The sequence below is a fragment of the Podarcis bocagei genome (genome assembly GCF_964188305.1).
Source record: "Podarcis bocagei genome assembly, chromosome: 11".
Lineage (NCBI taxonomy): Eukaryota > Metazoa > Chordata > Lepidosauria > Squamata > Lacertidae > Podarcis > Podarcis bocagei.
The window spans coordinates 32,763,004-32,788,693 of record NC_138136.1 but is presented as its reverse complement, the minus strand read 5'-3'; the positions used below and the strand labels follow the sequence as shown (position 1 = coordinate 32,788,693).

Below are 25,690 nucleotides of genomic sequence, written 5' to 3'. Positions count from 1 at the left end.
CGGCACGGTGCTGTGAGTCGACTGCTTCTCCTACGGAGTGAAGCCGCATGCCATGGCCGGAGAGCGCTGACTTCTTCTTGTGAACAATTGGACTCTAAAGCAGCAACCCGTGAGTAGTACGGAAATTGGACTTTCAAAGGAAATTTTTTTGTTGAATTAGGCACAATCGGGGAAGCCGTAAACAGGAAGTCCGTCTCCCCGTCTTATAAATAATCTAAAGCAAGGACTAACTAACTATGGTCGAGAGGATTTTTTCCTTCTTATTGGGCAAAAGATATTAATTTCACGATTTGGCAGTTTAAGTAATTTTTACTGGAGGACAAGAGTTAATTTTTGGAGCTGAAGTGTCACCCCCCCCGGACCCGGGAGTGATCCGCGAGAAAGCCTGTTGGAGAGATATTGAAGAGCTTGACAGCTGTCAAACTAGCTGTCAAGTCGGAAAAAGTGATCTTTGTTTTCTGTCTCTGCTGGATATATTTGTTACAATTTGGTTATATTTTGTTGAAAACAAGGAAGAACCGATACAAACTAACTTGACTTTTGGATGAACTGGATGGAATACTAAGTAACCAAAATCCCTCTAGAGGGGGTTTTGGGACATTACAAGAATGGCTGAAGGAGGGAAAACTCAAGCTAAATTGGACAGAATTTTCTTTCTCTTGGGAAAATTACAAGACCAAATTGATGTTTTGGCTACTAACGTTGCAACCCTGGACTTAACAGTAAACAAGTGCATTGAATTTGATAAGGACTTGATCCAGGAAGTTCATGCAGCTGGACAAGAGGAGAAAGTTGAGAACTTTGAGAGTGTGGAGAAAGAGACATATGTTGTTTCTGAGGAAAGGAAGGAGGAGATGTGGTGTTGCAGGTGACAAAGGAGAGCCAGAGTCCTGACATGATGGCTACAAAGGAAAATAAGAATTGGATGATGAAAACCTGGTCCAAATTGGAGACTGAAGAATGGAGAGATCTCTATATGTGGAGATCTGAAGATCTAAGGATTACAAATTTGATCAAGGTGAAAGCTGGAGCTTTGGGGACATTTGGATTTGAAAGGAGTAAGAAACAAGATTTGGGCTCCACTTTTAAGTATGGTGGTCTGGCTGGAGGAAGCATTGCCCCCATCGGATTAGAGCATCTCCGAGATCTGGTGTTTAATATTAAGGACTACCAAAAAATCCGGCAGAGAGGAACTGAGAGACAATTAAGGGCCTCGGATGTGAGATCTCCAGGCTGATAGCAGACTAAGACTGATGGACATTTGTTGGGGATTGAAACCGGGAAAGGGGATGGGGTGGGGTTTGGGGATCCAAAGGGTGTATAAATATAATTTGTCTTTTTCTTTTATTCTGTTTTGATATCAGTATGATAAGTGGGGAATTCGTGGAAAGGAATTTGGGTCGACTTTAGAAAAAAGGATTTAAGAATGAGTACTGAGGTATACATTTTGAGGTTTATAAGGTAAAATTGGTTTTTTAAAATGAATTAAGTATAAAAAGGTTAAAAACTGGGGATAAGAACTTGTTGAATTTACAATTCGAATGGGAATATAAGAAGGGGAGATGTGGGGAAGTCAGGGAAAGATGTTATAGAAAATAAGGATTGCAAATTGTATATGTTTTTAATTTTTCTTTTTTCTTTTTGGTTTTTTAAAATGGGAAATTTCTAATAAATATTTATTAAAAAAATTTAAATACAATCCTGATAATTGTGAGAAACTATGGTTGTGTGAAGTAAGCTACATCAGCAATTCCCATAATTGACCAACACATTATATTTGTCCATTTGAACACATTGTGGTTTTCCAGTTTTCTGATGATTTGTTGGCAATGAAATGGGTAAGAGATAACTAGTTGCAAGAGAAGCAGACCCGTTATGAATCTGACTGAACACAGCTAGAGTCCACTTTCACATTTATTCTGTGGCAATGCTGGCAGTGATAAAAGGCTAATTTCTCTACAGCCACTGCACATCAAGGTCCATAGTAGTTTGGGAGCAGCTTAGACAGGATCCTTGTATCAGGAAGCTTGTTCAAAGATGTACTTGACCTTTGCCCATCCAGACTAGCAACGGGAGGACAACTAGCTGATTGTGTGATGGAAATCTTGAATTCTCCTTAAGGGTTCTATTCTGCCCTGTCTACAAATGGCAATAGTTTGTCTTTTAAAGCAGCAATCTTTGGATTCTGCTGTATTGAAGAATCATAAGTCAGTGCCCGATATTCCATTTTTAAATATGATGCTTAAGCATTTATTGGTGACCCAATTCAAAGAATCCCAAATGAAACTGATTAACTAGACAGATTTCAGCCTGGATTCAGGCCTCGATTTGAAACAACTGAGGTGTAGTGTTGCTGCTAAAATCTTAACAAGGGCAAGAATCTGGGATCATGTGACCCCATAAACGTATCAGCAGCCCTGGCTACCAGTCCAAGGGCTATCACATATAGAGCCCTAAACAGCTTGTGACCAGACTACTTGAAGCCCCAACACCTTTTACTCTTACATGTTTGTCAGCTGTTTTGCCTCTCTTGCATGTGCTACTGTCTTAGAAGAGACAGGTTGGTGGCAACATACAAGAAGACTTTTTCTGTGGTGGCACCTCATATGTAGACCTGCCCACCTCAGGAGGTTAGGTTCTCTTTTTCTTTTCCACTTCTAGCAACTGACAATTTCCCCTTTTGTGTTTTTGAATCTTGTTGCTTAATGCATTGATTATTAGTACTGCCCTGTGTGTTTTCTGTTTTTGGCTGCTTTTGGCTTTATTAACTTGAATTTTCATGACTGGGTTACTATTGCTTTTATATTTAGTTTTTAATTACAAGCTTCTTTGAAAGACTCATTTGTATAGGGGATAGACAGGTATAATACTTTTCACATTTTAAAAATGTGCATTGATCATCTCAATATATGGTTTAGTCACCAGGTGTCACTGGGCTTGTTTTATCCTGGTGGAGTCAGTGGTTTCCACATGTCTATGCCATTCTTGCTGAGAGACAAAACTGGGTTCACGTCTTGCTTCTTGCTGCTGTGTTGTCTAAGTCTGGAATGAGAAATCTGTAGTCCCCCAAATGTTGTTGGACTACAACCCCCATTGTCCCTGACCACTGGCCATGCTGTCTCAGTTTGCTAGGAGCTGTAGTATAATATCTGATGGGCCACATGTCCTCCATCCCTGCTCTAAGCCTTCCATGATGGAGAAGACCTACCATTGCTCACAGGGAGAAAACAAGCATTAAAAGTCCTTCATCTTTTTAATCCCAAAATCATGAGAAAATGTGGTGGTGGTAGGAGTCTAATTCATAATTTAATAGATATTTTCCCAAGCAGTTATAACAAATTGTAGGTAAAATGAATGCTGTGCCTTCAGCCTAAATGTTAGAAGCCCATTGCTTTTAAATCCAGTGTGTTCATTAATAAAGCCCTCAGGAAAGTCTTCCTATTGAATTAAATAACATGACTAAGAGCACCTGTCTCAGGCTGGTATTAAAATGGGTTGAAAGAGCGAATATAGGGGGAAACCTATTAGCATAAATATCTGCTTTTTACAACCCTTTTCATCTTCAGCTATCATTAACCAAATGAACTGCTGACAACATCAAGACGAAACCACGAGCCCTACGGCAAATCCGGCCACATTCCACTTTTCTGACACCCAATTCAGCTCATCTTTATTTTATGACAAGGAATCAAGTTCTTCTCACTCTATGTGTGCTTAAAAACACATATTAAGGAAAAAGAAGAAGAAATCATTAGGTCTCCCCCCTCCTCCACCATCCTGAATTCAGAATTGAGCCCTTCTGAACAACTAGGATACAAGTCTGAATGGCCACAAGGTGATGACCAGAATCAGCACTTGGCACCTTTGGACAGCTACCAAGGTTCCAGTGAGTCCTACCATAGCACTGCTGATGTGTGTTCTGTGGCACCCATTTAAAAATGGTTATAGCCTGGCTGTCTGAGCAGCACTGGGAGCTATGCTAATTCCCTAACTACCCCTGACTAAGCATCAATCTGGGGCATTGTGAGACCTTAAAGTAGTGGCTGTAGAGCCACATAGTGCTGTTTAGCTTGCCACCACCCTGTAAGCCCATGAGGTCCATGGATAGAGGAATCCTACCAGTCACTTTTCTTAAAGCTCCTCAGACTCACAGCCAACCTTACCACAATATATGAAGAAGATTAATCAAAACAGTAATAGTTTTCCAAAGCTGTTGGCTAAAGTCCATAAAATTGTACGACCACACCTCTTTGTAGGATAGGAGTTGCATCGCTGATGTGTCACTTTATGCACAGAATCCTCTCTACTGCCCCTTTCCCACTGAAATTAGGCTTGAAAGAAGCATTAGGTTGCAGTTTGTCCATGTTTACAGTATGTGTGGTGCCCACAGCATTTTCTCTGGTTTGCAAAGGTGCCCACAGGCCCCCAAAACTTGGTGACATCTGAATTGCATTGTAGTTCTAAAGGGGCAGAAGAAGAAAGTATTATATTGAAACTTACTGTGCTGGCAGTGGATCCCATTAAACCCCTCTGGGCATTTGCAGATATAGCCTATGAATGTGTCTCCTCTATAGGCTTCACTAATTTCACATATTCCACCATTATGGCAGGGATTAGGAATGCATGGCCCTGAAAGATAAAAAAGAATGAAAAGAAAATGACACATCAAATATGAATGCAGGAAAGACACTTTGCTACCCTTATTTCACTCAGTCATCAAGTGATAAAGGTTATGCGAAGACACATCTGCTCAGGAAGTATTAACCCACTAGCAGGCTAGGGAAATCAGTGCAGTTTTGAAAGGTTCAGTCCATACTGATTCACAATACTGAACAATTGTATCCAAATATATATGAAAACCTGTTTGTTGAGCTCAAGTACCATCCTGCTAAATTTGATTACCATATCTTCAGAGGTATCCAAATGCATAGCAAATAAACAACTTTCCAAAATATATAATATATTAGTAATCATTAGGGCTTTGCATGGCTCTCCCAATCTGATTCAGAGCTTGATCTGGTGCTTTGGAATGGCCCCAATTCAACCCAGGATGATGCAGACTGAATGGGGGGGGGGGCACAATGCATGAAGCCTGCCTGAGTCTCATTCTTCCCCCTATACCCACGACTGCCTCACCATGTTTTGTTGGCATCCATCTGTCTGGGGAGACAATGGAAGAATATGAACTTTCAGGGGTAAAGTCAAACCATTGGAGAGTCACAGTGCTGGCTGTCACTCTAGAGACTGATACAGGAAAGACTTGACTTTTGCTAAATCCCAGATTGACTCAGTTTGGCTTGGGATCCAGCTCCAGTAATCATTGTTGTTTACGAGAGAGTCAAATAGTGTAGTTTTCCTTGATACCCTTTCTGGATAACACATGAAAAGGTTGAAAAGAATGGATTTGATCACCACCACCATACAAATTTTATCATCAGACAAATGGGCATTGATACCACAGAAACCACTGAATTCCGAGTACCTCTTTAATTATGATACAATAATCTTTATTGTCATTATCCCATACCGAACAATGAAATTGAAAAAAATCTACATAAGACATTCAAAAAACCAACAAGCCTGCTATCCCAGCTATCCCAACCTGGTTAGCCCCCTAAAAACTCTGAGACCCCATTTTTAAATACAATATACTCCCATAGAGACTCCTTACACTGCATTTAAAACCAAAATCGCATTTGGATAGAAACTGTTTCTCAGGTGACTAATTGTTAGTTTTGTTACCATCAAATCCCTCCTAAGGCTATCTTTTAAGGTGTATTGCTAGAAAGGCAAACTCACCCATAGAAGGAAGTAGTGTGTGTAAGGATGCGGGTGGGGGTGGGGGCAGGGGCAAAGGCAGGCTCTGTTAAGAATCATAGAATTGTAGAGTTGGAAGGGACCCTGAGGCTCATCTAGTCCAACCCGAACCTGCAACTTTGGTGTTATCAGCACTTTGCTCTAACCAACTGAGCCAAGGATTCACATACATTACTAATAAACTTTTTTTCTGGCAAAGATACTAGCACCCGTCTTCACTGTTGAATGCAAGAACATCACACTTTTGAATGTTACTTGCCATTGGCATGTAGACCGCATGCTATGAAACACAGAGGGCCCAACCATAAAGGAAAAAAATCTCCCCAGAATTGGATAAACAAGAGGAGAACAGCAAACTCCAAGGTCGGCCCACCTCTGAGGCAAGGTGAGGCCACAGCCTCAAGTGGCAGGATCCACAGGGGAAGCAGATCCAACCTCCAAGGAATGTACTGCTCACTGCTGCTGCTGACACTGACAGCAATGACTGCAGTGTGCTGCTTGGATGCCAGATCTGCTGCCTCCTCAGCAGTTCTCCCCTGTGTTGCCTCTACAGCCGCCAGTGGGCAAATAGGAGGCACTGCTGGTCTCTTCCCACTCCTAGGGAGAATATGATGGGGATTGCCCTCTGGAGTCTCTTGGGAGGGGGAGGGGCAAGGCAGCAGGGAGGCTATCATGGTGCAAATGCACCAGCAATTTGGTGCTCTTGCCAATGTATTTGCACCACAGTGAGGCCCCCACCATCTTGCCCATCCCCTATTCCTTCCCGGAAAGCAGCAGCAACTCAGCTGTCAGGTAAGCTATGGATGGAAACCAACTTTCCATCAATGTGTTTATGAATCCTTGCTTTGCCTATCCAGCACTGGATCATAGCCATTGGTTTGCATAAAAACCTGGCAAATGATGAAGACTCTTTACCTCAAATGTTCCTCCTACAAAGAACTGGCAGTCAATTCTGGTAGTATTTTAAAAAATGATTACATGGTTGGAAACATCTGAAGTGAGCTCTTCACAACCGCTTCTAAATTCTCCACCACAATAAAGAACTAATCTTCATTCCTTGAACTACAATGGTGTGCTTAAAAAATATGAAAATAAATATATGTTTGCCTACTTAAAATCGTATTTTATTTCCTGCCATTTAATTTACATATAAATAAAGACTAGAGGTGGAATTAATTAACATTTACAAAATTGTACATTTCCATATGTGTCACACTCTATATAACAATTTCCAGTTTTCTCTTCCTTATAAAAGGATTGTTGACTCTTTACACAAAGTGGCACTTATTCAAAATTCAGCTTGGTTCAGAATGCATTTTCAGTGGAACAACGAAAAGCAAGAACAATAGAGCACAGGCAACAGTGTGAACCAGAAGCCACTGTAAATCTAGTTCTCTGTGGACATTTCTCAACCCCCTAATAAGGAATTTGTCACATAACAAATGTTAATAGAGTTTATTATAGAAATGCTAATAGAGTTTAATAATAAAATGTTTATTTCAGAAAGAAGAAGACATATATGGCTTGCTTTCTATCTGTAATGCCCATAGCACTGCGAGGCTTGATTGTTTGTTTTGTTTGTTTTAAATTGCTCTGAATATTTAACTGAGAAATAAAAACTGAAATGGATGAAGGCTTCATTTGACTCTTCACATTAGGGCAGACCACAAAAAACCCCAGACATTTGAGGAAGCTCAGCTAAAGCATTTATCTGATGAAAATAGGGATGTCCTGTTCATTTCTTTATTTAACTATTTATACCCCACCCATCTGAATGGGTTGCCCAAGCCACTCTGGGTTGCTTCCAACAGATATAAAAAACATAATGAAACATTAAACACTAAAAAACTTCCCTATACAGGCCTGCCTTCAGATGGCTCAGGGGTCGGATAGCTCCATACCCACCAACATTTATCCAATGAAAATAGGGACATCCTAAGGAAAAGCAGGACATTCCAGGATTAAATAAAAAACTGGGATGGCTTCTGTAAATCTGGTACTATCCCTGGAAAATAGGGACACTTGAAGGTTCTGGGCTCAAGTAGTCTGCTAGGGAGCTAGTTTACTTTCTTTTTTTATTGAGAATTAATAGTTCACCAAAGAGTCTAGTTGGGTTCTTATGTGTATAATCTCTCCTTCTGGTGCTGCTCCACTTTGGAGAAGCCAAGAGCAAACTTTATTAACATCTGTTTTCTGTTTTACTTTCTGCCCCCAAAAACATGTTAGTTTGTTATTTAGTTAACTTGTATTCTGCTTCATTTTTCAACAGAAATCTCTGAATGGTTTACAAATCCCAACTAAAAGGATTCTGTATAAGAAATACAGTACAAATTCCACATTCAAAACCAAACTGTACTGCTGCTACTACTAACAGCAAAAAATCACATTGTAAGTAACATAGTTAAATAATTACATACATGTAGACAGTGTACATGAACACACTGGGTGGGGTTCAGCTAATGAGTTCTACACGCAGAAGCCCATGTGAAGACTTCTGCCAGTTTAATGGAGCTTTCTCCCCTCTCTTCCCCTGTGTACCCCCATGTCCCCATGAGGGTGAGGGGGCTGGGAGAGGGGGAGGAGAAGACGGATCATACTGTCTGGCAAGCTGATAAGCTTGCAATGATGGAACAATTGTCAGTGTGCTGTGTTGAATTCTTTCCAGCAGCTGGAATCTGAAAACTACGGTATATAGCTGAATCAACATTAGTATCTGTATTGATCAGTGATTGGTGGCTGGCTCTAGGTGCCATGTTCATTTGCCAGAATGTCCCTCACCTAGCATCAGTCTAGGGCATTGTGGGAAATAAATATGATTGCTGGTCTTGGCCACCCTGCATTGCTGCTAAGAGTATTACTACTGCCTCAGATCAGCTTGAGGGATCCACCAATAGGGAAGGGAGTTCATTACAAGTCATTTCACACAGGGCCCCCTCAAACCTTGAGCCAGCCCCAGTCTGTTATGGCTTAGGTGCTTCAAAACAACAAACAAACTGAAGACTTTTGTCGTTCTTAACAGCAGACTCCAAGCAGTTTCAAAGTTATTTGTCACAAAGCCTGAGGGTTTAGTTTAAGAGAAACACAAAAGTTCCTTAGGTTCAGTGAACTAGTTGCATTGTTCTTTGGATCCTGGACGTAGTCAATACATAGTTTCACCTCCAACAGGCTGAAATAAATATAGGATGCTACCTTATTGATCCATTCTGCCCAGTATTTTCCACTCTGACTGGCAATGGGTTTCCAGGGATTGCATTAGATGACTTTAACATCTCCTGTTATCCATTCTGTTTCAGTAGGGGATGCCAAGGGCTGAACCTGAAACTTTCTTCATAAAAAAACACTGATCTAGCTGCCTTCCATTTGTTTAAAAAGCACATGCCAAAATACTAAGAAAGAGCTGTTTTGCCACATATTAAACATCTTCCAAAATCATTCTGTGAGAAATATCTTACAATCACGCATGCATGTGCATGCAGAAACAGCTAGCTTTCTTGATTTTTCACTTTATTCTGTATAAAAGCATTCACAGTGAGTTCCGGCACCTCCCCCCTGAGAAAAATAGCATTGCATAAAACTCAGGATGGATATAGACACAGGTTAAAATGCTATAAATAAGTCAGGAATTAAATCATCACAACAAAGAGGGGGAGCCTATGTAAAAATCCATATAAACTCCCTTTTGCTCTCTGACACTATCTGGTGTTGGATGTTTATAATGCATTCAAAACATATTATTGTGATGAATGTAGCCGAGTCCTCAGTATCTCTTGTAATCTATGATTTGCATAATGCATAGTTATGGCTGTTCTATTTGCATTTGCAGCAGCATACTGCTTATCTTAAAGGTAATTTGTGTTTTGCATTATTATAGCAATAATTATTCAGTTTGTGTGCTTGAAGCAAATTATTATTTTAGAAAAATCTTTGTTAAATGTTTCATATCAATAATTTCGTAGGTAGGGGTGCAGTTATACACATCTGAATAATATCATAGTTGTTCTTGTAAGTAACATAACATATTGATTTCAAAACAAAGGGCTCAATCCAGATGAAATTAGTAATGTTTACGTTTCATTGACCGCAAGTAATTTAAGTTTCAGTACTTTCAGTTGGCTTTACATATGTCACAAACTGGATCAGGGTCTTGGAGGCATCGGTATAGCTCTCAAACATAATTTAATATGAAAATATGTATTCAATTGGAAATTCTTCTTTGCATCCATACAATTATATCAACTGAAATAATCCTTAAAATCTGTCCTCAAAACACACAGTCCTACATACCAATTTACAAAATATTGGCTTATGGTTTCTTAGAGCTAGCACAACAGCCTTTAAGGCTGTGCTCTTTCAACCACTTTTGGTGTGCTTAGCCAAACCCATATCAGTTTATAATTAGATGTATCTTCTGTAACTGGCATCAGATTGTGTGGCTGAAAAGCCCTTTCCCCCTTGAAGTCCAGTGGCTCCACTGGATTCAGAGTTCCACACTAGCAACTGCTCTCCCATTCAGCTCAATGCAAGAGAATGGTCCCTGCTTGTAATCCTCATTTTAGGAGGCACACCATGAGTAGAAATGGGTATGAATTGATAGGTAAGGAGAGTAGCAGCCCATGAGCCACTTTACTAGGCAAGCAGCAGCAGCAGAATCTATGTGGCAGTCAAGCGGGCAGAGTAAGTCCCACCCATAGCTTTAAGGCTCTACAAACTTCTCTTTATAGAATCAAAGAGCTTCCATTCACATTAATGAGGCCTTTCCCTCATCTTTTTACTGGTTCCCAAATTAGGATTACCATTCTTTTCTGGGCAGAAGCTCTGAAGGAGACCAAGACATTTGGAGTCAACCACCCACCCTGACAAGAAGGAAGCCCTGTGTGAAATTTCTCCTGTATAATGCTAATGGCCAACTGCTCTTTTATAGTAAGTTCTTCTATGATGTCCCTGAAGTTCTGTTTCCAGCAAAAGTCATTTTCGGTATGCAGTATAGTGCTGCTAATCTTATCATTGACTTTACAGGATATAGTAGACCTCAACCTCCCTTTCGTCCTCTGTTTTGGCAACACACAAATAGGCAGCTTACATGATGCACAGAAATAAAGATAGCAAATCTTTGGCATACTATAGGGAACATGCCACCATGTTTTGTATGTGATTGATATTATACATTAGATGCAGATGAAGTTTCAAAAGCATCCACCTATACAGCAAATTCCTGTAGTCTTGCTTGAAAGCATAATGGGCTTCGGGGATCTTTTTAAAAAATAAAAATAAATCAATAGTGTAGTAATACATTTGTAAGTAATCTTTAAGTAGCTTCTAACACAAAGAGAACAATGGCCTTTGATCAATATTAATGAGCAACAGGATTCAACACTATGCATTCCAGGCATTTTAATCCACATTCATATAAGTAATGTCAACAAGATTAATTGCACACTAAAAGCAATAGATTTCTACAGTTTGCAACTCTCAGTAAGACCCCATAGCTAGGACTAGTATGTGCTAGGAGCTCTCAGATGTGTGTGATGTTAGTATTCAGTTAGAATCCCATTCTGCATTGGAAAGATACTAATAAGGTAATCATCAATAAAAAAGGGGGTGGGGAAGGATGACAGTTTCTGGATTTTTCAGATGCTGAAACATCTGAGGTTTTTACACAAAGGAATGAAATGACTGTTTTCTCTACAGGTTAGCAAAAAGGTCTTTAAGGCAGGAACCACGTTACTTCTTGGCCTTGGTGACAAATACAGTCAATTCAGTTCCATAATATGTGCACACCAGGGAGGACCCAACTCTGAACTGGAGATTAAATATTTCCAAATGTGACAGGTAGTTTGGATTTAAAATAGAGAGGCTGTCAGATATAGTGCAGAAAGCCATTTCCCCCCCAGGTAAAATGTAAATGCTGACAAAGGAAATAAATACTAGGAATAAATCAGAAACAGTGTCGAGAAGGATGCGTGGTGTAGCTTGGGGTTTGAGAAATTGAATTTGCACTAACTCAAAAACAAATGTGTCTGCACATATCTTCATGCTTCCGAGTCCGGTCATCTATTGGTAACCTGCTTTCTCCACATACCTGCTCCTGCATGGCGTACTAAAAACAACTCCATGAACCAAATCACCATATGCACTACCTTCGTCACTTTTAAAATAACGTTAGTGGGTGTTTTCTACTAGTAAGCATGCTTATGGATGAAATGTAATGAATGTGAATTTAACTGAAGTGTGAAGCTTACAGATGAGGTATGAATATTATTTTATCTACTTATCCTAGCTTCATGGTTGCTACTTAGGGGTGAATAAATCACACACTGTGATTGCATAATCTTCACTCTTCCCCCCCCATAACATCCTAGCCTCAATTCAAAGAACTTAGAATGCTATAAAAGGAACCTGTAAGATAGGTGAGAATGGGTAAGGGCATCCGAGAGTCACTGGATGAGCTTCATGGATGAATACAAAGCCCAGCACAAATCTTAACACTCTATCCTGAACTCCATATCAATTCCAAGCAAAAGCAGAATGATATAGATGAAACAAAACAGATGGGTCTTACAAAACAAAATACCTTAACTGTTAAGGGGCAGGGTAAAGAGGCATGTGAAAGCTTCACAACAAAGATGCTGGATGTACCTCGATGGGGAGAAAGTTCCACAATTTAGGGCGTGGTAACAGAGAAATCTCTCTTCCAGATCATTATCCCCTACATTTTCAAGGGCTGTGGAACAACAAAGAGTGCCCCCTTGCTGAACTTAACACCCAGAAGAGTCTGTAGGGATGGAGATGGTATTTTGAATATTTGGTACTTAGCCATTTAAGGTTTAAAACATCCGTGTTAGCACCTTGAATTGGGCCTGGAAACAACTTGAGAGTGGGGTCATCTCCCAGGTGCATGGGCGCAGCCCCCAGCATAGTTCATAAGCTTTTGAAGGCTATGGCTTGGGAAAAGATGAAGGTGTTGCTCCAGTAACAATCTAATCAGCACCACTTGTAGCTGGGTGTGTGTGGAAGCTTTCCAGCAAATGAAAAAGCAACTCAGCCCCTAAATGCCAGGAGCTAAGCACAGAATTGAGAGGTAATTACTCTCTGGAGACAAACCAAACAGCAATTTCCCCTTCTTATCTCTGGTCACACAGGAAGGACCTGGAAACAATCCAATGGCAACAGTCGCAATATTAAGAGATCTCTAAGTTCCTTGGAATGTTTGCTGTTGGCTTGACCAAGGTTATTAAAAATAAGCCAGTCTTGAGACCAGAGCTATACATCATGGCAGCAAACATAGCCCACTTCCCTCCCCAAATCCTCCGTTTACTGCTGATGTGCAAAGCGGCAGAGAGAGGCAATTTGTAGGGGAGAAGTAGTGTGCGTATTTATTTTGGGGTTATTTATAATTCCACTCATTGCTGCAACATTTTCTTTACAACCACTTCTGCTCCTCCTTGTCCAGCAAACCTAATTCAGAACCCGAACTGAGAGAAAGAATGGCAGAGAGGGATCGAAAATAGAAGTCAGTGGGCAGGAAAAGGGTAAGGACTGTTTGCCTGTCCACTTCAACTGTCCGCTGGCAAGGCTTTGTACATCAGCTTAGAAAATGAGGATCAGGGAATGAAGAAGAAACCATCGGCAGAATAAAATGCATGTTAGCATGTACATACACACACTCCTAGCAGAAGATAGTTGTGTGAACTCTGCATATTGTCCTTGTTAGCCAATGGCACCAAAATTTGGTAGATGTTCACGAAGTGCAAGTTCTCTGAAATTGATGTCTGAAACTCATGTCAGACAAGCTCCAAGTTGTATTCATCCCTAAGGCATTTAAAAGATCACACAGTTTATGTTTCCCCATTTTCTTCTTCAAAAGGTAATGTCACTTTCCAAAGTCAGGTATGCATTCACAATACATAAATGACTTCCCATCAGCACACCACATTACTTGAAAAGGCACACAGTTGAAAGCATTCGCAACCAGCAGAAAGGTTTCTCTCTGTGTCCTCAGACGGTGTGATAGGTAGCTAGCTTTTGTGTGAAGGAACAGAGGCATAGTGAAAGCAGCCAGGGACTTCTGCATTTGCTTGTATTTCCCATTCGGCTTATTAATTTAATATGATCATCCAGGCTTTTCCAGACAGGAACAGAGCACGTGCAAAGGGTATGAAAGCTCTGAATGTTCACAATGGCACACTGGCAGCACAGGGGAAATGTTGAACTGAAATGATTTTCAAAAACTAGATTGAAAAGAAAAGTTGTGCCTCATTTAATCCAACTTCACCACTCCCTAACAATGCAATCCTGTCTCGTCTACCGAGAAGCAAGCCACATTGACTTCAAATGTAAGTGAGTATAGGGTTGCAGGCTGAATTTCACAGATCACAGTCACGCTTCCTCATAACCAGATTTTGTGCTACAGTGATGAACATCTGAATATAGGAATCATTAGGGGGTGCAAACCGATTTGAGTCCCCCCCCCCAATCAAGGGGTGTATAAATTTCAAGAAACAAATAAAATAAATAAATACAAGAACCCTGAAGCAGGCCCAGTAGCATATGGGCAGCCAGTAAAAGCTTTTCATCACTAGAGTTTATGTGCTGGAGATACACTGTCCACATCAACAGTGCCTGCACTGTTCCTTAAAAGCTGGAGCCTTCAGACCAGGCCCAGGGGAAGACCCTACATAGAGTGCATTGAGGTTATTTGTAAACCACCCTGTGATCATCAGATGAAGGGCGGTATACAAATTAAATAAATAAATATTAACAGAAAATATGACTTTAAATTCCCCTGGTACGATGATATCCAAAGGTTTCCCCACTTTCATTCAACACATGACCCCATGTCTAACAGCTGTTGTGGCTGCCCACCCTCTGCTATCAGCTCTCAATTAATCCTGGTTATCCAGGTTATCTGTTCGGTGACACAATAATGAGACTGAATTACAGTACTATGGCATAATTAATTTTCCTTAATGAACTTGTCTATGTAGTGCTGCAAATTGATGCTGTTTTCAGTAATGTGTAATAAATCTGTAGTCTTTCTTCCATTTATTTTAGGTCTTTTAAAAAAATAATTGGTCCCCCTCCCACAAATATTTCCTAATTTCACAATAACTCCTTTTGGTATAGTTGTTTTTCTATGGATCTTTTAATGTAAGGTAAAGGACCCCTGGACTGTTACGTCCAGTCAAAGGCAACTATGGGGTGCAGTGCTGATGTCGCTTTTCAGGCCAAGGGAGTCAGTGTTTATCCACATAGCTTTCCGGTGCACACTTCTGGTGCATGGAGGACCGTGACAAGTGCCAGAGTGCATGGAAACACCGTTTACCTTCCTGCTGCAGCAGTACTTATTTATCTGCTTGCACTGGTATGCTTTCAAACTGCTAGGTTGCCAGAAGCTGGGACAGAGCAATGGGAGCTCACCCCGTCATGCAGATTCGAACTGCCAACCTTCCGATCGGCAAGCCCAAGAGGCTCAGTGATTTAAACCACAGTGCCACCCGTGTCCCTTATCTTCTAAGTAGGTACCTGTATAAATATAGATGATGTTGTTGTTTTGAATCCCCTTGGCTCGGTGCCCGCTGCTGCAGTAAAACACCCCTAGGCAGATCTGGGCCCCCATAAAGCATCATATTGCACTGTCATTCTTTCCCCTGTCCAGTCTTGCAAGTCCTTCCTCACTGAACCTTGATGAACTCATGTCTCTTCTGCAGCCCTGCTACTCTCCCACTCAGGGCACATATCTCATCACACACATGCATGCATACACCTATTCATGCCAAAGCTACATAATGACTATGGTCCCTTTTGCTACACTGTATTTGACCCAGTGGTTTTGAAGATCTCATTGCTCTTTCTACATCTGAACATGTAGCTTATCATAGTCAATTTTGTTTAGATACCTATTTGGACATTTGGAACTGCCTATATTAATGCATACGTTTAAATAAAGATTGATTGAATATTCATATCATTAATGTCAACTTAACACCATTCCATATATGGTTGTACTGTGATGTTTCCTGCATCCAGTGAAGCAAGTTGATTAACATGACTGACATGTTTGCGCCTGCTGATGCCGAAAGCAAAAGGCATCACCTTTCTAAAACACTATGGGTCATCTTTCCCTTCTAACTCTAGCTTGCTTTTTCTATGTGAGTGAGTTGTGAATACAGGGAAACTGAAAGCAGCAATGAAGAGTTCAGCTTCTCAGCCAAATAACTGGGGGAGTAATTACTGATGACAAGCTGTTTAAAGCTTGTGGTCATGTACTGTCACTCTGTAATTTAAAAAGTTGAGCTTGATAAAGACTTTCTTGTTAATCCCTACCCCCTCCCACCCGCTTTACTGAAAATGGCAGATTAAATTCACAGTTAAACCTGACCTTCTTTGGGACATTTTGTAACTGATATTCTGTACAATTCAGTTTCAACATGCTCCAGAAGGTGTTGTCTTCATTAGCGTCCAAGAAGACTTGCAACAATAGATCTTATGTTTCTTACATCACTCTTTTTCTTTCTTCCCTCTGCTTTCAAATGTCCTACTGATTCTCCCCCAAATAATCAAGTTTTAGCCACTCATTGCTATTTCAAGATGCCATTAACACCCACTTTGTGCTGTTCACTTTTAACCCTCTGCAGTGTTTCCATAGTGACTTCTGGAGCTAAATAGGTGTACTTTCTCTATAATTTGGATAGAGGAAACAAGCATAGTCAGTATTTTCTTTACCCAATTTTTGTCTCATTTCCACTAAATTTTAAGCTGAAGTGCATACGCCAGACACATTTCATTTTTGTGTCTATAAGAATCAAAATGTTCCAGTATAGTTTATTCCTGAAATTTTGCTAGCACTTGAGCTACTCACAAATTGTTTGTACCAGATTGAGTTTCACATAGCATTTATATGCATGAATTTAACTAATCCTGGCAAATCTCATGGACGAGAAGTTAACAACCATGAAGAGCTTTGTCGATTGATAATAGATGTATGAGATCCTACAATGAGTCAATTTTTGCAACCACCCAAGTAGAATTTGGCCCTGCAGTAGAATCTAATATGGATTGGAACTACAAGCCACTTTAATAAATATTCTTTTACAAGGATATTTGTACAAGAGAATTAAAACAACAACAATTGACCCTCTCCCTCAATATGCAGAAGAAAATAGCTGTTTGAAACCAGCCCAACTGAATAACACCTACCAGTGACTCACAATTTATTTGAAGACTTCCCTACCCACCCCAAATCTGACCCTGGCTGTCTAGAGCTTTCCAGATATCCCATATGAGGACTCATCAAGGCTATGTACAGGTCATTCACAAAGAAGCTTCTTGACTTACACAACCAGAAGCTGGGAAAGCCTTGAGCTCCTATGGTCAATGCATTTATTTTATTTTATCAACCCATTCATCCTTGTCTTCTCTTCTGTTGAATCTCTGGCATTTCTTTTTTCACTGTAAAAATGAAGTGCTATGAGTTTTTCAATTTCTTTTTCCAAACAGCAAGTAGTGACCTTCAGGCATGCAATTACCTTCCCCCACCAAATATTGAACAAATCCTCTTTCACTATCCTTGTTCCCATCTTATTTCCTAATACTGTCTCAGGGACAGGGATGCTCTAATGCAGGCTTCCTCAACCTCGGCCCTCCAGATATTATTGGCCTACAACTCCCATGATTCCCTAGCTAGCAGGACCAGTGGTCAGGGATGATGGGAATTGTAGTCTCAAACATCTGGAGGGCTGAGGTTGAGGAAGCCTGCTCTAATGCTAACTACTTCATTGGAACTCCAACTGTGAACTAATTTACATGATAAACCTACTAGCTGCATGTCCTTTCTAAACCATTACTGATTTTACTCTCTTTTCCCAATCACATTTTGAATGGTTCATTTCCCAAGTCTTTTAACACAGGAATTTCTTGAGGTTGAATTGTAAATGTCATACTACTGTATGAGTACTTTGATAAATTGGATTAACCTAGTTCTTCTACTGCTGCACCTGATAATCATGCATGTGAATGTCTCGTCTTGGGTTTAAACTTATGGGCAAAGTGCAATGTCTTCTTCATATTGTGGAGATTCCCCACTGAATGCACAACACATGTATCTGCTTACTCAACAGAGTGATTAAGTCCCACCACAAACAATGTTATGCCTCATGAACACTGGATTGTGAAGCTGTGAAAGGAAAACTGAAGCCAATGGATCACAACCCATGCTCCTAATTTGCTACTTCAGCTACAACTCTTGATCACAATCCCAAATTAATAACATTCCTGTCACATCTGCTTCTGTGAAAGAACTAAGGAAACACACAAATTTCTGCCAATCAAAATGAATGAGCTATAATAGGAGCACGGAATTGGATCCGTTAGGAGTATTGGAACCTGAAGTGGCCAACCCTTCATGGGACACTTTCACAAGTGAGCAGGGCTGCCCACCTGCCAATCATTAATTAATTATTACATAAAATTTATACAACACTTGATTGCTTTTTAAAAAAAACCAACCTTCAAAGTGGTTTACAAAAAGATAAAACAATTACCTGATGCCATGTGATGTCAAGTCATTTAAAACTGTAAAGGTAGAATTGGGAGCACACTCTATCAAATTTGGTGTCTGTTCTGTCACCATGTAGGGAAAGGTGGCTATGCTTTGCCCGAAACAGCAAACCACTTTGAGGGTTTTTTAAAAAATCAAGCTGTATATAAAGTTTATGAAATAAATAATCTATATATAGTGATAATGTAAAAGGATTAGATGGGAGAACTTTAATTGGGTAGGAAACATTATCTGTGATTATCTCGCAGGCTTTTGAACAAGCACCCTGAGGACATATGTTAGGTAAAAGATTAGTGCATCTTTTTTTACAATGGTTTCTGGGTAGTTTTATGTAGTTTTATTCTGTCAGTTTGCTTCATTGTTTTAAAAGCAGCTTTAAAGTAAAAAAGGCTTGTATTGTATTATAAATTTTTCAATGGACTATAAACCGAATCAAGCACAAGATTCAGTAGAACAAACAAACAAATATCTTTCACTACATAAAAATATGAGTTTTATTTAATTCCACATCACAGCCATATCTGAATAGCTACTATTGACTTCTAGAATATCTGGACTTGAGTTGCCTGTCTCTGTCAGTAATTTTGAGAGGCAGCCTGTTCAGATTCCTAAATGTAAGTCCCAATATGTCTTCAGGGAAACAATCTACACCTCAGTTACATGTGACATTGAGAAAAGTGGGTAACTAACCCCTGCTATGCTTATGACTTCTCACCTAACACTCTCATTTACTGAACATTTATTTCATTTCTTTCTTTCTCCCTCAACTACATTTTGCAAAATAACACTTTTAGGATATGGACAGAAATCACAGAATCAGCTACGCAGACAATCCAATTACCTGATTCCCTTACAGGGACAGGCAAATCCTTCTGGCTGAAGCCAGAGAGCAGATTGCTTCGGACATCAGAGAGTTTAACAGTCATTTCTCTCCCAAGATAGAGGATTAGTTGTAAGAAGGGAACACAGTGACCATAATGTAGGAGGAAACTCACTTGGATGGGAGTGGACATCCAATCAGTGACAGAAGAGACAGAGCTTAATAACTAGAAGCACAAGGGAAAGAAATCCATTTAGTTCTATTTTAACATTTCCCCTTGCACTTTGAGATACTTAATTCCATTTGCTTCCTATCTTTCCATTTCAGCACCTCATTTGTCACTGAAAACCTAGAGCAATGCCTAGTGGTTCATTGCAACTAAGCAGTGGTATACACACAAATAATCACAAAACTATATCACAGAAAAGTTTAGGGAATGCTGGTGGGGCCTCTGGCACTGCACCTTATGTTGGACTCCAACTTCAGGCCCAACTATCTTAGCCAATGGCCAAGAGTGTGAAGGAACTGGTGTCCAAAAACTTCTGGTGGACCTGAGGTCTCTCTCCCATCTCTGGTTTTGGGCTCTCTCTCAAGCTCCTACTAAAATTAATTGGAACCTTTTTAGAGCATTTGAGTTCTTTGTAATCTTACCGGAGTAAAATGCAACCCTGTAAAGTGTTCCTCATACATGAAGCTGTCTTATACAGAGTCAGATCATTGGTACCAGTGTTCTAACTGGCAATGGCTCTCCATGACCTCAGAAAAACATACTTTAAAGAGAAAAGTTTTAAAACAGCAGTGCCCATGGCATCTTTTGTTTGACCCACTAGACAAAGACACTAACCAACTACCAGCATTCTCTCTATCAAGATATTCTGTCTCTTAACAACAACAGGGTGACCACCATAAACTGGGCTAGTCTTCAAATCTTGAGGAAAGTAAGAGCAGCTAATTTCAGGTCACAAAGCTCAGCCACAATTTTTCTTCAATAAATACAGCTGGATCACAAATATGATTGTTTTAGGGAGAAGGGCTTTAGATGCTGTTAGCATGTGTTTTTCATTCCTTGGAAAAATGCAGGCCTATTATTATTATTATTATTATTATTATTATTATTATTATTATTATTATTATTTTGAGGGGGTGATGAGAGAAATATCTCCCCTGCCCAGAATGCATAGAGAGAGAATGACACAGCTGGCTTCAGCTGGCTCTCTGTGCGGGGAATGGGAAAGTGTCCCCTCTTCAAGACAAGTAGTATTGCCCCCCTTCTTTTTATCAGTAATTGGAAGGGGGGGGGGGACAAAGCTTGCCTCCCAAGAAATACATTTTGCCCTTTTGTGCTACACCACACCTATTCTTTCTGGTGCCACCATTTAGCATATCATCAAAGGTGCAACATCACAGTTAGAACAACTCTTAAAAATAAATTAAAATGGTAAATTATATATTTATGTTTGTTCCATTTAGAGAAAGCAGCAACAACAGAATTTTAAAAACACATGAAATTTTGTCTTAGCGAAATGCAAGGCAAAGGGAAAGGCAAAATCTAGAAGGGGAGGAGAAACCAATTTAGACATATCTCCATTAATTGTGGGCTGAATGTATTGTTGCATCCATATGAACAGAAGTGACAAGAGCCACTTCTGAAACATTACTTGCATTTGGAAAGGAAAGATTAGTCACATTTTCTACACAATATTTATATCGGTGTTTTGCAATCACCTCTGGATAGGTACGAGAGGGTTAGGCTAATTGAAACTTCCTTATTCCTATGTTTTGCCTAATCCTGAAAACAAGTGATCAGGGCTGCAGGGTAATTGTAACAAACAAACAAAAAACAAGCAAACAATACAAAAACAGACGAAACCGCAGAGGAACAACTGGTAGAGAAATAAGGCAGCAGAAAAACAAAACACTAATTAATTTGTCTTCTTGACCTAAGTGAGATTTGTAGCTTTTAGAGGTGAGAGGCTTATGCACTAACTCGCTCTGCCACCTGGTACCCAGTGTTATTTTTATTACACTAGCCCAATTTCCTCTAAGCACCAATGTTCATTAAAGCCCCAGATATAGAAGTGCACTTCAGTTCTGTTTTATTAAAATATACAGAGCAGAATTTAGTGAGACAGCTCCAGGCACAGAAGAATAGAATATGCCTTTTTAGAAGAAAGGAAGAAAAAAGGAAATTGCAAATGTTAGGCAAGTTGATTTAGTGAAGCTGGTGGGAATAGGAAATCTGAATGTAAAAAATTGTGCTCTGTCTATTGGAAAGTAACACAGGGTAAAGTAACCTCTACCTTTTCAATATGCAGGGAATTTTATTGTTTATTTATTTGTTTTTGCATATTGCACAGGTGTTGTTTTGCCACTGCATTTACCAATGAGGAAAGATATCATCTGGCTCCAAAACACCTTGGTCGGTTGAAGAAATTATGAGGCATTATAGGAGAATAATGGGCGGTCACATAATCTCAGGCTCATTCTTAAGTGTTTATAATGTGTTGCTTTAACATGGATAGTAGCACAACATCCTATCATTATTTCTTCTATGCTTATCTTCAAGAAATCTCTTGGTGCTGCTTCTTGTAAACATTAACTGATAATGCCATACCAAAATTGGCTCCATAATGTTAGAGATTATAGGATTGCTAATAAATGACGACAACAACATCCTGATATAGTTCATAAAGTAGTAGTAAAGCTCAAACCAGAAATGACAGTCAATCATTCCTCTTTTTCTCCCTCCCCCCCTTTTATTACAAAAAATAAATTTATTTCACATGTGCTTGCTGTTTGTTTGTCAGGGACCCTAACTCTTCCCGATGTCTTCAAAATGTGCCATTGTTTGTTTGTTTGTTTTGGCATTTCAGAGATGTTATTGTCTTTTTCATTTTTGTAGTTTTTAACATTCATTGTTTGTCATCTGTCTATTGTGTCTGATATGTTTATAAATTGCTTAGAGACTCTCTTGGCATTAAGCAGTATATAAATGTATGAAAAATAAATGTCTCCTTTTATTAGCCAATCTCATTTCGGAATGCCTTCCCATTAAAATGTTTTAGTAAACGTGAAAAGTTTCTTCTAAGAAAGGCAGAAGGCCAAGTTCTGTAAAAAGTTGGGAGCAGCCACCTTACTAAGGTTCTATAATAAATTGTCCCTCTGCTTGTTCAGATTACTGTATTTATTGATTTAGAGTATCTTAATCTTAAATGCATCTGCTGACCTCAATGTTACATATACACAGGTAAGCTTGCATGGGAGTGCAGTGGTACTAGGCTATGAAAAGGTATGGATGTGGGGTTGGTGGGTAGGAGATCCTATGATGAAGGAACTTCCACTTCCTAAGCCCCATGGATTGTTCCAGTCAAGGTGGAAAGCATTTGAGGGGTGGCCTTTTGGGGTTTTTGTTGTCTCTGCACCCCCATTTCCCCTAACACTGATGTCAATGGATGATGAAATCACTACTAAAAGTGGCTCACTACACTAGCTTCCCAGAAGAACAGTCACTGTTGCTTACCAGGAGTTGGAGGGGCAAGGCGGCAGGGAAGTTAGTGCAGTGCAAACGCACTGGCGGAGTCAATCCAGTGCTCCTGCCAGTGTGTTTGCACTGCATCAACCTCCTCACTGCCTTGCCCCTCTCCCTCTTGGTAAACAACAAACATCCATAGGGAAGCAAGCATAGCAGCTCTGCCCTACCTAGTGAGCCATTTCTGATTACTACACCAACTCCAGGGCTGGTATACTTTTCCATCTGTTGGTGGTGATGCTGGAGAAAATATACATAGATATTATATACTTAAAGGTTGAAATGTGTGTGAGAAGGGCTGAGCAAGTGAAGGCTGGAACCATGAGAGAAGGAGGGAACAACATGTGTGCAGGAGCTATTGCTATAACTGTTAAGGACAAAGGAAGGAGGGAAAGATAAGAAAGTTGTGGTGCCTTGTGATTAAACCAATAGAAACTAGTAAAGGGAAGTCGTGTGATATGTGGACATACCGTATTTTTCGTCCCATGGGACGCTCCGTCCCATAAGACGCACCTAGTTTTTTCAGGGGGGGGGGAATAAAGGAAAAAAATTCCCTTTATTTCCCCCCCAAAAGCAGGTCAGGGAAACTGAACCAGGTCAAGGAACAGCGGGATGGTGGCGCTGCGCCTCCCTGCTGTCCCCCGAGCTTGTGAGGCTGGCCGATGTCTGCCCGGCGGAAGAGGCACTCTGCTTCAGGGCGTCCTACCCGCCGGGCGGCAGGCTGCTATCCGCAGCGTGGGGAGCCCTGCGGGGAACTCCTGCAGGGCTGCCTTGGCTGCGGATGTGTTCCCGAAGCGCCGGGTGCTCTGCTTTCAGCGTGCCCGGCGCTCCGGGAAGCAAGCTACTATCTGCAGCCTAGACAGCCCTGCGGGAACTCCCGCAGGGCTGCCTAGGTTGCATATGTCTTCCTGAAGCCTGGAGAGCAAGAGGGGTCGGTGCGCACCGACCCCTCTCACTCTCCAAGCTTCAGCGAAAGCCTGCATCCGCCCCATAGGACACACCCAGATTTCCCCTTCATTTTTGGAGGGGGAAAAGTGCGTCCTATAAGGCAAAAAATACAGTAATTGTCCCTTTGCTTGTAAGTGTATAAATGCTTGTGCTTTGGTCTTATTTGGTGTGCCACCTGTCCACTACATAGTCATTGAGGTTGTGCGACACTGACCTTGAAATGCCTAAATTAGCATCCTGTTTGACTGACAACTGGAGTCTAGATCTTATTGGCCAGCCAAGCTGAACCCACCAGGTATTCGATATTGAATGCCAATATTTCCTCAACAGTGGAGAGGTGGTGGGGGAACAAAGGACATCTATGACCTTCTGAAATCTGCCTTGGCATGCTCCCTTTCAAGCCCTACAGCTGGTGATACATCTGCACCTATAGAAGTTTCTGCGGGTGCACTGAGGTCTTTGGGGGGGTGCTAGTGGAGCTCCCCATTGCCAGTGGAGTGGCTTTTCCTAAATGCTTTTAGCTGGGTTTGGGCCAACTTTATGATTGAGGCCTTAATATTTAATCTGTTGTTTCAATTTTGTTCCTCAGTTTGAGAGTTTTAAGCTGAGAAGTGAGTTGTAGGATTTTATTTTCAAAAAATAAAGCATGGCCCGGAAAATAAAGTATACAAAAGTTGATCATCCCTGGCTTGTGGTATGCAAGTGGCTCTTATAAACCGATGGATGTTATACTAATTAAAATCTGCAAAGATGTTAGCTATCAATAAGCATTTAGTCTATGGCTCTGATTCACACACTTGAGGGAAGCAATCAAGAATTTTGGCGTTCACGTCTGACTTTGAAGCAGCCTTTTACATCCAGTACAAATTTTATTTTTCAAAATGCCATTTTCATTCAACAATTAAACTATTTCATTCTCCAAGCAATTATTATAGAAAGAGATTATCTGCTCTGTGGAAGCTGCAAAGGTTTTAAATGTCAATGCAATCTGGCAAATAAGTATCAAAACTACTATAGAAAAACATTCCAACCTCTAACTTTCAAAACAATAACATCTGGCCATATCTTAAAGCAAAAAAGAAATAGTAGTGATAAACATTTTCTAAAAATCCAAATATCTAAAATTATTCATGTCATTCTGCAGTATAAATTAACGTTTTCCTAAAAATGGTCGCAATTTATGCAGAGCATTAGAAACCCTGCAGTAATTGCTTTGCAAAGAAAACATACAAATAGGATTTGATTACTAATTTAATGTTCTCTTCACATAGTAACATTTCAACAAGACGTTTTAAAACATTGGTGCTAATGCCATGCCCAATGGATGCTTGCAAAGGATGCCTTTGAGAATCAACAGAAAAACATTTATGAATGCAATACAAAAACCACTGATTCTTTGCAACCTTCATTCATTTTGGTAAGTGGAATTTAGGGCTTGTTTATAACTTGCATTTCATGCTAATAAATGGAAACTCTTGCTTGCAGCCTCCCCCCCCCCCGCCCCCTGGATCTCCACACTTAACAGCTATCTGTGTAGAGCCAATCACAAATCCATAAGGTTGTACTCAAAGCAATTGAGGATGAGTGCATGATGGATAGCATTATAACCTGACAAATTAATATAAATGAAATGAGCTTTTGGGAGATATTCTGAGAAGTATAGTGAGGAAATATTATTGTCATAACAGAAAATGTGATGTGCTGCAAATACCTAGCTCAGTGTTGCTGAGTTAGTCCCCTTCCCTAGATGCAAACTGGGGGCTCTTCCAATTGACCAGGTGATGTTCGTCCTGATTTGGTTTTAAAATTTTGCATGGAGGGTCTATGATGTCTGCTGTTTACTGAACATTCATCCTGATTTTTCCCCACTGAGATTATGCAACATCATGCAGTCCCACACTTCCCAGTGCATTTTCCTATCACTATCCTTACCGCAAAAACATTAACTTCTTAAGAAGTTAGTTTGTTGCACAAGAAAGCCAAATCCACCTTAATTATGCAATCTCCATTTGCTGGTATA

The 25,690-nt window shown here is 40.3% G+C and overlaps 1 protein-coding gene across 1 annotated transcript in view; it reads right to left on the bottom strand.

Moving 5' to 3' along the window:
• EDIL3 (EGF like repeats and discoidin domains 3) overlaps window positions 1-25,690 on the bottom strand; it is a 230,735-nt gene that overhangs the window by 102,976 nt on the left and 102,069 nt on the right. The window contains exon 4 of the mRNA XM_081213423.1: window positions 4,501-4,629. Coding sequence (XP_081069549.1) covers window positions 4,501-4,629 — 129 coding nt within the window. The remainder of the gene's footprint in view (window positions 1-4,500; window positions 4,630-25,690) is intronic.